The sequence below is a fragment of the Scomber japonicus genome, chromosome 13 (genome assembly GCF_027409825.1).
Source record: "Scomber japonicus isolate fScoJap1 chromosome 13, fScoJap1.pri, whole genome shotgun sequence".
Taxonomy (NCBI): domain Eukaryota; kingdom Metazoa; phylum Chordata; class Actinopteri; order Scombriformes; family Scombridae; genus Scomber; species Scomber japonicus.
This window is the reverse complement of record NC_070590.1, coordinates 4,804,387-4,821,018: the sequence shown is the minus strand read 5'-3', so window position 1 is coordinate 4,821,018 and position 16,632 is coordinate 4,804,387. Positions and strand designations below refer to the sequence as shown.

Sequence of the window (16,632 nt, the reverse complement as noted above, 5' to 3'; positions counted from 1 at the left end):
ATTATTACAGTGTATTGAATGTCACGTGAGAAAGAGGATGACCTAACTAAAGTGAATATGAAGCATTGAGTTACAGCAAGTTGCTCTAAAGCTTTGTTTTGACTTGTAGTGTATATGTTTCTATGGTTCTCTATAGCAGGTCAAAGTAAAGCTGCTGTGCTTATGTAGGTCACTAAGTCACTTCAGGACAATTGGAAAGAAGCATGCGATCCTTTGGGGACTGTTAAATTTTCACTTTTTCTCTGAGCAACACACCCTGGTAAAAAATGACAAAGAAAGAAATAACCTATTGAGTTCTTCTTACAGTGAGTGATAATGCTCTTTGTGCTGCAAGGTGAACGATGTAAGAAGGATGTAAATTTAACTGGTTTAATTGGTGTTTGAAACTAAAACTATAATCCTCGATTCTACAAAATAAAAGACCAAAATGAAACTTTTTCTGTTGCAGTGCCTTTTTCTTCCATACATGAAATAAAGAGCATGATCAGATACATTTGCAATACTCCACATGCAATCATTGATTTGACTTCTCCGCCAATGTATTTTCAATTCTACAAAATAAAAGAAACTGAGACCAAAATCAAACTTTTTCTGTTGCAGTGCCTTTTTCTTCCGAACATGCAATCATTGATTTGACTTCTCCACCAAAAAGGTATCAATGTATTTCCAATGCATCGAATCCAAATAACAGTAACAACCCAATGAGCCTGTATTATACGATATGTTTAGAGCTTGCCTTAATAAGCACCTATATCATTTAGTCCTACTCTTTTATCCTCAATTCTACAAAATAAAAGAAACTGAGACCAAAATCTAACTTTCTCTGTTGTAGTGCCTTTGAAATTAAATTGGGGTGCATGCAATCATTGATTTGACTTCTCCACCAAAAGGTATCAATGTATTTCCAATGCATCGAATTTAAATAATAACAACTCAATGAGCCTGTATTATATGTTATGAGTTTTGATGATCAGATCTAGCCAGAAATCTACTTAAAACTTGCCTTAATAAGCACCTATATAATTTATTCCTACTCTTTTTTATGTAGAAACATGATATATAAGTATGTGAGAAGTCTTGATACTAACTTTTTAAAATGTATATGTAGAGCACTAATACAGGGCTGGAGTGTAAATGACTGATAATGTATTTTAAATTCAAGTATTGGTCAAATTCTCAAAATCAATCAGGCCTGTGATCATTGCCGCCTTTTCTCTCTGAAACCCCCACCACCCCCTTCCCAATTCCCCTATGAAGCACCAACAGCCCCCCCCCCCCCCTTAAACCCACCACCACCACCACCACCACCACCACCCAACACACAGACAAAAGTCAGGTCTGTAACCCCTGTAGCCCCCCCCCTCTGTGCTCTTTGACCTATAGTGGAGGCCTGGCTGAGCACAAACAGTGGTCGTCCCCTGAAGCCCCCCTCACCACCACCTCCACCGTTGGGCTCCTGTTTCACTCGGCCAATGAAAGAGCCTACTGTAAATAACGGGGGCCTGGCTGACCCTGGCGTTTATCTGGGCCTAAGACCCCTGCATCCATCCTACTGTAACAGAGCCTGCTGCTCACAATAGACTCTCTCATGGGTGTTAGACTGTGGGCTCTCTCCCCTCTGTGCCCACTCAGAAGAGGGATTAGAAAAAAAAAAAAAAAAAAAAAAAGAAGGGCCCCTGTCAGGTCCTCCAAGGGGGTCAACCCCCTCCAAACCAGCATCACAACCCCATCCCACAGACACTTTAGCCTTTGTCCCTGTGTGAGACTTGGGAGCAGGGAAGGATAGAGGGAATGTGGAGGTGGGGCTAAAGCCTGAGACCAATCACTCTGACAAAATGCTGGATCAAACTCACGGCTCAAAATACCATCAAAGCTCACTGTGTGCTGAAGCCACTAAGACATTTCCACTTTAATTCAACTGGTTTCTCTCTTCCTGTGTCACTGGGAGGGAGGACGCTTGATTTGGAAAAACTATTAGCAAAACTTCTTATGTTGTTGTAATTCATTAACAGGCACTAGTTAGATTTAGGATGTTTATTTTATACCTTATAGATATATATATCATATTGTTTTATGGACTGAAGGGCTACAGGATTAATATAGACCCCATGGACCCCAGGAAGAGTAGCTGTTGCCTGGGTAACAGCTAATGGGGATCCAAATAAACTAAACTAAACTAATATGTACAACCATAGTGTTTAAATGACTAGTTGATTTATTGATACTGCTTCTCTGCTTTTCTCAACTTATTATTATCATCATAAACTTAATATCTTTGGGTTCTGGGCTTTCCTGACCTTGTGTTTAAGGAGATTTCTTTCCCGCAAATATTGAAAATATGATATTGAAAAGTCAATTAATCAAGAAAATGTAAGTTTGTTAGCTGTTTTAACCCTTAAAATACCCTTTAAACATTTAATTTCAGCACAACTTTTCCTAATGTGACTCTCAGTATGCAAAAATGGAAATAAATGCATCATGTTTCTTTATTTTTGTGCAGCTGATATACATTTTAATATATGTAAATGTACAAATTTGACCTTTGTTAATCAAAAAAATAAAATAAATCCCCCTTCAAACATGTTGTATCCTTCATATTGTATAAAATGTTGGATGCTGGACCATGAAATAGTCATTGGGTCTTTTTTCCTTAAGATGAATCAAACATTTATGAATGACTTCAGGGGAATTGATGCATATGAATTGGTGTAAAGACTAATTATGAACAGTATGTAAGGGTGTTAGCATCTCTTCATGGCTACGAGTAAACTGAAGTTCGAGAGAAGGAAAAAAAAAAAAGTGAAGTTGGGCAACGATGTCAAAATATCTTGACAGTCTCGTCCTGTCTGTCAGCTACTCAGCCCTTCTGTGAGCGTATGTATGTGTGTGTGTGTATGAGAAAGACGGAGAAAGAGAGAGAGAGAGAGAGAGAGAGAGAGAGAGAGAGACGGAGGAACCAAAAGAGATAGAGAGAGGAAGGTTTCGGGTCAGAGGCTAAGTGAAATATATCCCCACTCTGAGGCATGCAAGAGAGAGGATGCAGGAAGCTGAGGGCCAGAGATAAGGGCACAGACGTGGGTGATAAGCACCCAAACACCTGTTAGGGAAGCTTGAGCCACTCGCCTCAGACCAACACTCTCACAGGAGGCAATAAAACACAAGCAGGGAAGGAAGAGAGAGAGGGGAGAGTAAAAAAAAAGACAGTATACGAAGAAAACCATCACAGAGAGAGAGAGAGAGAGAGAGAGAGAGACATAGAAAGAGAGAGAGAGAGACAGAGAGAGAGAACTGCAGCTGTAATCTGCTTTTCTTTTCTGATAGGTGAGGGGCAGAGAGTGAAAGCTGCAAAGAGGCTGCCGCACGTATGATGGTGGTGGTGGGGGGGGGGGGGGGGGGGGGGGCAGGGGGGAATAAAACCCCATCCTGTTTTACACCATGCCTAATGGCATACGGCGGGAGCCCACAGCATCATTTGTAAGGTCAGTGGCGAGACAGAGTGGCAGAAATGATGCTGTTTGAGTCATGACATGTCAGAGCCACCCGCTTCAGTGATCAGTCCAGGAAATGGAATGGCTTTTTTTTTTTTCTTCTTTTCTTACCCCCACCCCTCTACCCCCACCACCTCCCACCCCTCACTTTTCTTTTACTATCCTACTCTCGCCTTTCAGGGCCCAGGGACAAACAGACAAACACAAAACAATCTTGAAGCGGTCAAGAGAGACCTTGAAGATGCCTGACAGCCGGGGCAGTAAACAAGAAAGGAAAAGATTCATAATGTGTCAGGATGAGGTGGAGGGGGGAAAAAAAAAAAAAATTCATAGGCAGGAATATAGGAATATAACACCATCAGACCAATTAAATGATCCTCACTATCAAATATATCACCGGTGACAATCTGGATATATTATGATGTCAATTAAACTGGTGATGTCCTTACATGTATAATCTGATATCCTCCCAGTCAATGGGGAAGGTGATGAATGAGCTTTATCTTCCAGGAAATAGTCATATCCAATGTTTTCAAAACTGTAAATACAATGTTATTTTAAGAGTCAACTCGGGGGGGGGGTAATAAAATGTGATGGCGTTTTAAACAAGAATCCTAAATATATTAAATTAAAATGAAGTGATTTAGCATTATCAGCTTTAAATGACATGCTTAGCACCAGAAGTGTAGTTATAATAATTAAATACATAATATATACTTCATTCTTATTTATATACATTTTATACAAGTTGGTTTGAGGCTGAAAAGTTAAATAATTTTGGGGTATTTCTACAATTTTGAAAAAAAAAGAAAAAAAAAAGTGACGTTATATGTCCGTATAAAATAATTGACCCATGTTTATTTAAGTGGCTTTATTATTATTTAATCTTTATTTAATGTGTTTGTAAGTGACTTTACATCACTTTTACAGTTAGAAATAGAAATTCATAGCAGCCTTATGAGAAATAGGCTATAATGTAAAATAGATGAATAAACCATAATGCAGATTGACTGATAATATATTACAGAAGTGGTCAATACTGCACTGGTTGTCTATGGAAACCCCCTTTAATTGAATGAACTACAATACTTCAATTAAAGCATATATAAAAAATAATACCTGAAAATAATGAACCCTTACTTATTTAAGTGGCTGAAGGTAATTTAATCTTTGTTTAATGTGTTTGTAAGTGACTTTACATCACTTCGGTTGCTTTTTAGAGTAATCGGTAGAAACAGAAATTCATAGCTGTCTTATAATATAAAATAGATGAATATACCATAATGCAGATTGACTGATAATATATTACACAAGTGGTCAATACTGCACTGGTTCTCTATGGAAACCCCTTTAATTGAATGAACTACAATACTTCAATTAACTTTAAATTACATTTGAATTAACCGCAAGCAGAACTTTAGAAAGTAGGTGTTCAATATGCAATCATTAAGAGTCTCTGTATCAATTAAATGTCATAAACAGGTTAAAAAAGTACTTTAAAAATACAGAAATACACTTTTTTTTTTTTTTTAATTCACCTCTGAGCATTTATTTATCTACAACTAACACTCCGACAGTCTTGCTCTTCAAGTAGACAAATCTCCCTTCAATTGAAATCAACCCCCACTTCGCATGCAGCCTTTAGGAGAGAGGGAGGGGGGGGTGGGGGTGTGGGGGGTGGAGGGGGGGTAGGCCTATCCATCATCAGCTCTCTCTCCCTCTCTGGTAATCTCTCTGGGCGTCTTCGGTCAGCAAATACATAAATCAATTATAGTTTTAAGCTTTATGCCATGATTTACCCAACTGATCCCTCCTGGATTACAGCGGAGCTTAAAAACGTGTCAGTCGGCGCTAAAGCTTCAAGTCGCCTTGACATTCATTGCACTCCTGCCACGACGACGCTCGCCGCCGAGCAGCATGTCAGATGCCACGAGTATGGATTTAAAAGCATTTTGAGAAGGTTTTACAGGCAGATACAGGCTTTGCTTTGTGATAACGCTGTGTGACATTCATCTTTTCTTGATAAAATATAGATTATTCTGAATTCTTTTGATTTATATTTGATAGATCTGCAGCCTAAAATATTTCACTTGGTCTTTTATTGTGTTATTATGTTGTTGGGAGATGTTAAAAAAGCAATATCTGACCTTATACAGGTTTATTATACAGTGGAAATATCATCATTAGAGTATTCAGTCAATAAAAAGTCAATAATTTTGATGACAGCTATAAAGTTAGAAAGTAATCCACCTTTAGATGACAATGACATTTATTTTGAAATATTCTCATACTATGATATTACACTCAGAAATATATTAATAGTCAGTTTGTAGGTTAACATGCTCTCGAGTACTTTAATTATTTTATTTGATTGAAGCTAGCGATGTTGTCATAGTTACACTTACATTAGGCTAAATTACTTTGACAAAACTTTTACTTTGAAGATCTGGGTTTAAAAAGGTAAATCTTTAGATGACAATGACATTTATTTTGAAATTTTCTCATACTATGATATTACATTCAGAAATATATTAATAGTCAACATGCTCTCGAGTACTTTAATTATTTTATTTGATTGAAGTTAGCGATGTTGCTATAGTTACACTTACATTAGGCTAAATTACTTTGCCCTGATTGAGAAAAAGTTATAATTTTACTTTGAAATCTGGGTTTAAAAAGGTAATTTGAGTCATTACTTCATTACTTAATTCATGAGTGATTACTTCCACTGATAATTTCATGTTTTCCTCTATATTTTAAACCACTTATAAGCATATTTGGCTAGCCGCTAATACTTCTAGGCTAATTATATTTGGTGTATTGTTTGACTACTCCATACTAAGTTGATTAATTTTTGCAATTTGACAGTAACACAATATTAGTGTGCAATAATTAAGTGTACAATAATTATTGAAAGGTATTAAAGCTGTTTAAAATGTAATTATTTTATTTACATGTGAGCACAAAGCTAGCACTAACTTAGCATCCACCTGTAGAATAAAGTGCTGGATTTATATATTTATATATTTATGTATTTACTTATCTATCTATCTATTTATTTATTTATTTATTTATTTATTTATTTATTTATTTATTTATTTATTTATTAATATATAAGGGAAAACATACAGCTTCAACCTAAATGTCCCCATCTGATGCAGCGTACCAGATTATTATCTTAAAGCTAATTAGCATCTCTAGTCTATTTGGTAACACAGCAACAAACAGTACTTTTAAAGAGACTTTTTAAAGTTGTTTTTTTTTAAAGTGCTGATAAAGCTACAGCTCCTCACGTCATCATGCAGGGTGTCCCACTTATTTGTGACGAGAGAAGCTCATTGCCCAAAATGCGGCACGGCACAATCTCTCACGGAGGATATTCTGGATGATCTAATAGAAAATTACAGAGGCCAGTGTACACAAAGTCACGCAGATTAAAAGCTCATCACATGGCACGGCTCGAGCCTCCGTTTCCTACCTGAGAGCCTCTTTGTGACAGGTGACGGTGGAGAGAATGGGGGTAATTTTTATGACCAGCTTCTTAGCGTGCTGGTATCACTCCATTGGGGCCCCTTGCCAATCTCTGGCAAACCATTCAAGTGGCAACAAAGAGGCTAATTAGAAGCTCTCTTGCTGGAAGCCCGCGGAGGGCTCTGGTTTGATACTTCCCAGGGAGGCTAGGGGGCCTCTGAGGTGGCAGTGGCAGCTTTTTTCACACACACACACACACACACACACACTCACACATACACACACACACACACACGGACTCACAGGACATTTGTGAGCACACTTGGTTTGGCCCTTTTGGCTCTAGCACATTTGCTCATTGTGGTCGTCCTCCCTATGGTCTGCCAGAGCGATAGAATCAGAGAGGGGGAACCGACACATCTTCTTTCATGTGGCGGGGACCCGAAGAGGGGATTGCTAATGGGATATCGATGGGATTAGAACCCAGAGCGTTCAGGTCCAGGAGGACGGAGGCAAGGCTCTATGAACTAGAACTAAAACCCACTCAGCTTTGAGGCCAGATCATTCTTAATTCTATTGACTTTTTCTCTTTTAATGTTGACAATGAGGCACGCACCTCAATATAGTAAGTAAGTCAGCCAAGAGGAGGAGGTCTACTAAGTCTAATAATGGTTTAAAAAAATAAGTGAAAGTGAGAAGAAAATACTATTAGAGCATTGTCTCCCTGCTGACATTCAACGCAGTGTGCAGCCTCCAGCCTCCCACCCTGCCACCACTCACAGCAGCTTCTGGGAGTACAGATAGAAATCAGGAAGTTAAGGCTGATAATACATTTGCATGTCACCTGATAACTGGCTGTAATTAGTACTCCCCTTGAGCCCCCCGCCTCCTCACAACAAAACAAAACAAAACAAAACAAAAAAAAAAAAAAGAAAAAGAAAAAAAAAAACCCACATGCTCGCATGGACACACACAAGGCCAACTTCCAGTACAGTATGTTATCCTTATCCCTCCCTCCAGACCACAAGGCCCCCACAGGGACAAAAGATAGGGGCCTCAGTGTGTTCGTTTCATAGCAGCCCCTGCCAGACCGCATCAGCAAAGGCCACGTCTGCTGAGCGCTGTTAGCCACACAGAGGCAGCTGGTCCGCACCAAGTCAAGCTGCTAACTTTTATTGCACAAGCACCTCCCTCTAACTCTTATCTCAGAGAGGGGAGGTGATCTAATCAGCAGGGTGATTAGATCGCCTCCCCCCCATTGCCATAACCACTGACTGGATATTAGACCCCCCTCACCACCACCACCACCACCCTCACCACCACCCTCTCTCTCTCTCTTGCTGTTTCCTTCCTCCATCCCAATCCAAAAAAAAAGAGATGGTGACACGCCACCTGACGACATTAAAATGCTTGATCTGTAAAAGGTGTGTGTGTTTGGTCGTGTGTGTGTGTGTGTGTGTGTGTGTAGTCCATTCCACATGATGTAGCCCCCCTGTGTTAAGTCTTTAATCGATACATCTCCCTATCCTGACAGTGAGGACAGAGCCCAGATCTGAGATCAGAGCGATGGCGGTGTAAATCTTTACGGTTCAACCAGAGCCTTTTAAAGCTTGTCTATAATTGGGCCTCAGCCAAGCAGCTACCTCGGCTGCAGCTATCACCGTGGGCCCCGGTCAAAGCACCAGTTCCTCAGAGGAATAAACAAACACACTACCTCCCAATAAGGGCATCCAAAAAAAAGAAAACACCTGTGTGAGAATAAAAAAGAGAGACGGTTTGGAAAGTAGACTTGAATGAGCCCTCTACTGTTGTCTGTGGTTGAGGTATTTCTTGGAGAGGTGTTTTAGTGGAGTGAGGCTTTTTGTGCTATTGGATTATTACACCAGCATGTACTGTACCTCTGAGTGCAAGCCGGGGAGACTTAACTCACTGAGTGATTTCAAATAGAGGGTAATCCACCGCCATGTAATGGATGCTTTGTGCCGGGCTGCTTTCAAGAAGCAGGAAAATGCTTGCACAGTTTTACAGGTTAGGATCATAAGCTTGTGCTTGTGTGCTTTGGTTGGAGTTTGAGTTATTTTATTTCTAGACCAGAAGCAATACGCTATGATCGCAAGAGCAAAGACTGAGACAATATAGTAAATAGCTGACGACCGTTTCAATCATCCAACACATCAATCTATCATTCTTTCAAAGTGCTGGTACGTTTCTTTTCTTTTCTTTGCAGCAAAAACACTGAAGCTATGTGAGAGGAAACTGTCTTTATACTTCAAAATAAAAGCAGAAGTGACTGGACTCTGGACATGCTTCTTTAGGGGGGTGTACGTGGACATTTCCCACACAAAAAAAATCAAAGAACGGTTTCACTTGGCTTTTCAAGCACATGTGCAAGTCAGTCCGGTCATACGTTTTGGTCAACACTCACAGGTGTCTGATGGAATTAAAGTCTCGCAGACCCCCAGCGGACCCCCGTGGCTACACTGATGCGGACAGAACAAATTTGCCTTAACGGTACTAGCTGTCTCTGAGCCCTCCATTCAGCTGCAGGATGAGACAGGGTCGGTCTTTATATGACAACATCAAGGGTAAAAAAAAAAAAAGAAAAAAAAAAGAAAAGAGGATGAACAGAAAGAATAGAAATTAAAAACAGTGCTAGTTCATCATGAGAGTTTCTATCACTTTGGTCTGTGTTGCTTTTCGGTGAGTGTTTCACAGTTGGACATCACAGCGCTGTTTGATGATAGTGGCAGCTACTACGGTCACAAAATGGGTGCAGCAGTGCTCGTTGGACTGAAACCGTGGCAATGCTTTCAAAACCATGAGCGGCACCATCGTCATACATCATCACCGAGACAATTCATTTCCTACAGAGCCAAACTGAAAAGCTCAGCCGATGTGCAGATTCTCTACATATCTGAGAGGAGATGGTCACAGTTGAAACTTTTTGCCATGTTTTCCATTTTTACATTCATTACTAGTTAGCTCGAATATCTCACAAAAAAGTATGGAGGCTACTATAAGAGCAAATATGTATAATTTGCCTGTTCTAAAACATGATTTTATGACCTGCCATGTCACCAAAAACATCTCTTCCACTTGCAGAAATTTTTGTGGCTCTACAAAACCCAATATTGGACAAAGAGGCTGGGTAAAACTAAGAAGGGATAAGCAATTGGGAATCACCGCAGCTGACTGTAATAGACTGAATCACCTGTCAGTCAGCAGTAAACATGCAGTAAAACTTCTATTTCCTAATTTGAGAGATGATTTTCATAATTGTGACAAATCAGACAAAGTGAAGTTAACTACAGCACTAAGATTGTTTGACTTAATAAAAATGAAAACTCAGAGTTTTTATTAAGCTGGTGTCTTATACTCACAGCAGTGGTTAATGGTTGATAGTGGCCAAAGCACACAAGTGTCAATGTGTAAGGAAAATATACCTTCCACTAGCTTCACCTCAATGTGCAGGCTATATGTGTGTGTGCATACATCGTTATCACCTGCAACAAACGCTATGGGCCGCTATCTGAGCTCAATCTGCTCTTGGTTTACTGAGGAGGAGTGCCAAGGGTTATCTGTCCCACTCTGATATGCACAGATAAGGGCCTTGGGCCCACTGTTTAAACACCTGGGGCCCGGGGTATTAGAGCGCCCTCCGTCCCCCTTTGCCACAAAAGGAGAGGAAATGGAAGAGTGAGTGCCGCCTGCTGCTGCTGCTGCTGCTGCTGCTGCTGCTGCCGTTGAGGGGAGTGTGTGTGTGAAAAGTAATGAACACATGAGTGTGTGCGCGTGCGGACGTTAATGCAAGGGTGATTATTTCCACCACTTTCAACCTCTAACCAAACACATCCATCAATAATAAAATTAACATGAACAAAAACAGAGAGAGGAGAAAAGGAGGAATTCATTGATTCATCTTATTCATCCTAACCCCCCCCCCCCCCCCCCAAAAAAAAAAAGGCAGGCTGTATTATGAGAAGACAGAGTTAAAGCATTGATGGCTATCAGTAATGTTTAACAGCTATATGCTGGAAAAGCTCTCCTTTAAAATAGGCTCCTTTTTCACTTATGTGATGTACATTACAGCGAGGGTCAGTCATTTGCATGAGAATGGACGATTAAGTGAAAGAGATAAACCCAAGGCTAGTTCCCGTGAATTGGATGCTGTGTTTGGAATACCAAGCAGTGGAGGACTTTTTTCTTTTTTTTTTTTTATCTTTCCCTCGCCACTGCAGAATTAGCCCCCTGCATCATGCATTTATTTTCCCAATAATCACTCAAGCCCTTCCTGTGTTGATTATTTTCTCAGTGCAAGGGTTACTAAAATATTGCTGTAATCCTGTCTCCCTGAAGCCACGGCAACACTCACCCTTGGCTTCCTTTAAGACATAAATCTGGGGCTTGTCAGTGAGGAGGTAAGGAGGTGGTGGGATGGACTGCTGGAGGAGAGACGGCCGAAAAGTTGTCGTACTCAGATGAGGACTGCTTAAATTCAGTCGACAGTATCTCAGGTGCCTTTAAGGTGCGACCCTTCATTTGGCTTTAATTTTACAAGTGCCAATAAAATACTTATTTATATCTTACTTTAAAAAAACGCAGAAGCTAAATAAGTAGAAACACTTTTACTTTAACAATTATGGCAAACAATAAATAAAAATTATGAATCAGACCAGAGCCAGCTTACGTCTAAAATTTAGGCCGGCAAGAGCGACCTATAGTTAGTTTTCCGCCCCCTAGTGGTCGTAGTAATTATGACCAAAGGAAGCGACGCGGGTGAGATAACTTTATGAGATTATTTTTGCTTTGTTAGGTTGAGACAGCTTGGGTGGGTAGCTATAAATCGTGGACTCTGCTGCAGAAGACAATTTCTTTTTTTAAAACCCCATAATGTTGTGGTGTTTATTTTTGCCAAGACGACAAAGGTTGCATGTAGTTAGAGGTTCAAACCAAAGATGCAAGTGATCATTTTAAATGAAACCGTGATCTTTCCCTAACCGTAATCAAGTGCTTTTTGTTCCTAAACCTAACCAGACCCTAACCACAGTCTTGTCACATCATAAAACATTATTACTCTTTACGTTTTATTTTTTTAACGGATTTGGAAAGCTAGACTGCGCTACTAAATTATGACCTCTAGATGGCATAAATGCAAGTAAAGGTCATTTTTGCCCGCCTGAATTTTTTTTAGACGTATATTGTTGTTTTTTCATGAGGATGTCTTGTATCAGTATCTGTGTGTCCATTCAAGTCAAACTTTATTATAGCCCAATATCACAAAGTACACCTCAAAGGGCCGTACATATAATAAAGGAGTCACACACACACACCGCTTGTGCAGCCAATATACAATGTATTCAGTCTGGGTGGGTGTCTTTTATGATATAATCCAGGGCACAGAGGAATGAAAGGGAACAGAGACTAAATTTATACAGGAAGTAGGTGCTTTCTGGTGCATTCATTTTAACATAGATGCACACACACGGACACCTCACACCAACGACCTGTGCCACATGTGGAAACAATTACACTCATGTTTGACTTGACCTGCCTGCACCAAGTGAACTCTGCCAACTTTTTTTATGTGTTTGTTGCAGGGGCAGCGGTGACCCTGACACAGTGACTGTGGGGAATTGATGTGTAATTAGTCAGAGGGAACACGACGCCGCTCATCTGAAATAAAACATCTTGTATTCACATCAAAAGAATCAGCAGCTTGACAGGCTGTGCACAGAAAGAGAAGCTTGATATGCTATCAAATGAGCCACATTGGAATTTGTGAGGACACGAGGAGCGTCTGAATTATCAAGCATCTCAGGGTTGCACAGCAGACCTTTCATGTGCGGACGGCAAAGCAGACAGCGAATGATGCAATGTTTGATTTCTACACTTCAGGAGGCTGTCAGGACAGCGCGTACAATATTAAACAGTGTTGTGTCGGTGTATCAACCCGTCTAAATTAACCCATTAGTATGCTACGGGGCAAAGCAGGAACATCAATGCATGAAACGGTTTGGAAATCTCCTTTGATACAAGATTTCCCAGCTTGAGCGAATTGATGAAATTCCTCTTGAAACACAGGCAACCATTTCACACGCCAGACTTTTCTCAAGACAGAGACTAGTGTAGCTTGTCCTTTAACACACTCAGAGTACATTACTGCCTCTTAAACAGAAGCTATAGTGTATTTTAAACCATAAAGGAAGAACTCATCATAAGACTCTGAAAATGTACTTTGAGAATTGCTGTTTTAAAAAGACTCATTGTAAGTCTCTGCAGAAATTCCCCCCTTTTTTTTCAATTAATAATGAGCACTTATCATGAAGCCTTCACAAATGTGTATACTTTTAGAAGTAACTGCCAACACCACAACACCACAAAATACCTCACTTCACCATACGCAACCATGCATATAAAACAGAGAAAAACACAACTCAATAACATAGTGTGAGGCTGCAGAAAAGGACACCTCTGGTTGGAGTAAAAGCTATTCTATAATGTTGAGAATTTTCTAAAAAGAAAACACTGAGACACATTTAGAAACTGAAGAGCTTGGACAAGAGTCAGTCCAGTTCTTAGCCATGCATACCAAGATACTGGCTCAAGCACGAAAGGGATGGGTGATGGGGTTCAAATCCTCAAGTGAACTTTAGCCACTGTGCATTCCAATTGATTTAAGTAAACATTACAGGGTGGGAAGGTGGCCTTCAAGGTAAAAAAAAAAAGATGTTTTCAGTCACCAAAATACTGACTGTGCAAAATCCACACAAAAAAAATGACGTAAGTACATTCCACTGATAACATTTTTAAAGATGTAGTTACAATTACAAGATACATGCAGTGACCCAAATGTAAAATGAGTCTACACTTGAGTTTCCAGGCCTTAAGATTACATTTTTATACACTGATTGAAACAGTGCTGTGCTGGTTTACTACCACTCCTCTGTCCTAGAACTACCTTCTTGTCCCAGGTTCAGCTCTCATTTCCTGGGCTGACCGTCTACTCCAATTATCAAGATTATAAGGGCCCCCCTTGTGCAGTTATGGGAAAGGGGAGGGGAGTCAGGTCCAAGATGAGGGGGTACCACTTTAGAGAGTGTGTGTGATAGCTGCCGCCCACATCTTGTAAGGGGTGACTAATAGTCTTCGACAATGTTACAACAGCACTGCTTTGGCAGTCACCTGGGCAGGCTTGGCAGTTACTGAAGGAGTGAATCTCTGGGCCTGAACTATCAGCCACACAGGACTACAGTTTGTGTCTATCAAAGGATTTCCCTTACTCATGCATTACATACAAAGTGATAGACTTGAAATGTTAAAGAAAACTCGGAGGCCACTTTCACTTTCTGTTGTGCATAATGTAAACTGCCTAAGTGCTCTATTTAAAAAAGCAATCCGCAAGCAGTCACTCAATAAAAAAAAAACTTGTCTTACCTGTGCTGCTCTACAGATTCGTTATCTGGTAGTTCTGCACCACAAACATTGCAACGTTCATGCTGGTTCCTGCCGTCCGGTTTCACGCCCACTGCCAGCTCCCCGAGCTTGCTGAAGAATTCTCTCTGGATGAAGCTCTGAGGCAGAAGTCCCCCGTAGGCACTGAAGTCCATAGACATAGCCAGGGCTGGGGACATGGGGAGAGTGGAGGCCATGGATGCCGGCATTGACATTATGGTATCTGATTTATGATTGACTGGTAGGGAGTACAGTGAGGCCAGATGTTTCTCTGTCATTCCAGCCATAGCTTCCAGACCCATCTGGCTGACATCAGCTTGAGCATCCATGCCTTCATCACGGACGTAATGCAGCTCACGGGCGCTGGTGATTACGCTGCTCCTGGTTGGTGTTCCTGGACCGTCTCGGTTCCTGTCCTCCCCACTTCGCTCTCCGTTGCTGGAGCCGCCGGACTCCATGTTCTGAGGGCTTTCGTGGCCGTTGCCTCCCATGTCCACTTGCATCATTTCAGTCTTGATCTCAGACATCATGTGGTGGGAGTTGGCGTGGAGAAGTTGCTCAGCACCAAAGCCCTGCTGGAGCAGAGACTGACCGATGCTCATCAGGCTGTCCACGGCAGCTTTAGTGGGACTCAGGGTGGAGACACCGAAGGAGGTGGAAACTGAGGGACTCTGGTCCACCATGCCAGCCATGGTGGAAACTTGCTGGGTACCGGACAGATAGAGACTCTCCATGGAATGCTTTTTGGAGTTCTTGGCTCCGTTGTGGCCTTTGCGGTCGTCATCGTCCTCTGTGCCCCCGTCGTTCACGTTCACCTCCACGTCGTTCTCATCTGAGGACTGGATGGTTTCCAGGATCTTGAGGCATTGCTCTTCCAAATACTCAATCTCCAGGATCTCTGCCGCGTACAGCAGGTCATCTAAGTCCTCCACCTTGGCCTGCAGCGTGGCAGTGTAAGCATACTCCAAAATCTGCTGAAATGTCTTTGGTGAAAGAAAGTCCAGGGTGTAATGCTGGCTGCTGCGATGGAAGAGGATCTCAAACATTTTGCTGGTGCAGGCTAGCACAGTCCGGTGTGCGTGGAACTCCTGGCTGTCTACCATGATGACCACGTCACACAGAGTCCCAGCCAGGCGCATCTGATTGGCCTTCTGCAGAAGGGCAGTGGGATGGTTGGGGTTCTGGAGTTGGATCATACCCATTTTACTTAAATCCATTGCGTCGATGCAATTCACGAAGCCGACTCATGAGGCTCGCCTTCCCCGTTCAGCAGTGTTTTTAGCTATCTTTGTAAACAAGATGAAACCTGGATGGAAAAACAGAATGAAAAAAAAACACAATCAATACAGGTCAATTATGACAGAAAAATAAAAATGTTACACTTATACTTTTAAATCCTTCAAATGGAAGTCTCTTTTTTCCTCTTTGAGTCTTTTTAACGGGTAGAAATCACTCAATACTTTCATTTTGGCAAAATTAAAATGTAAGTGATATGTCAATAAATTAATCTAAAGTCAAATGAATCTCTTATTTAAATAGTTTCATTTAAATGGCAAGTGTGAAGGCACTGGAGTCTCCAATTGCAAACACTGTGTGCAGTGGCATTGTTCTCAAAATCAGCGGAGAGTATTGACTGTAGATTTCTGAAGGGAGACAATTTGCGAGCAGTCCAACAGGCTCACCCTGCATACCAATCAGTCCAACATATGTTATGTTAAAAAGATGTCTTCATTTGGTTATCTGATGGGGATGTACACCAGTTAAACAAGTGTGGATTGTGTTTTTTTTTTCTTCTTCTTCTTTTTTTTTTTCTCACTGCTGCTCAGCTCACAAAGAACGTCAGCAGTCTTTCTGAAATTAAATAGCATCTTACTCAGTATTCCCATCACAGACGGGAGCAGAGAGCAGCGGCCAGAAATGAGTGGAAAGGAAAGCAGGACGAGGCAGAAGCACACAACATTGCAGCACCAAAAACACCCTCTGCTCTGTCTGCCGTCACTAATGTTGAATATCGAAAACAAATGACTGTCTCTGTGACTGCTGTTAAGTTAAAGTTAACAAGGAAACATGTTGCTCCACCTCATATCTGCAGCACACTTTGACCCCTCAAATAAAATAAATGGAAGAAGAGGCTCAAATTAAACACTTTTACCACAATTTGCACTTCAAGAAATAAAGAAATGATTGTGTGGACTTTATTTTTACACTTCACATGGAAATA

General features: G+C 41.0%; 1 protein-coding gene across 1 annotated transcript in view; it reads right to left on the bottom strand.

Moving 5' to 3' along the window:
- LOC128371002 (zinc finger and BTB domain-containing protein 16-A-like) overlaps positions 1-16,632 on the bottom strand; it is a 166,101-nt gene that overhangs the window by 146,740 nt on the left and 2,729 nt on the right. Inside the window, exon 2 of the mRNA XM_053331195.1 lies at positions 14,394-15,717. Coding sequence (XP_053187170.1) covers positions 14,394-15,628 — 1,235 coding nt within the window. The 5' untranslated portion in view covers positions 15,629-15,717. The remainder of the gene's footprint in view (positions 1-14,393; positions 15,718-16,632) is intronic.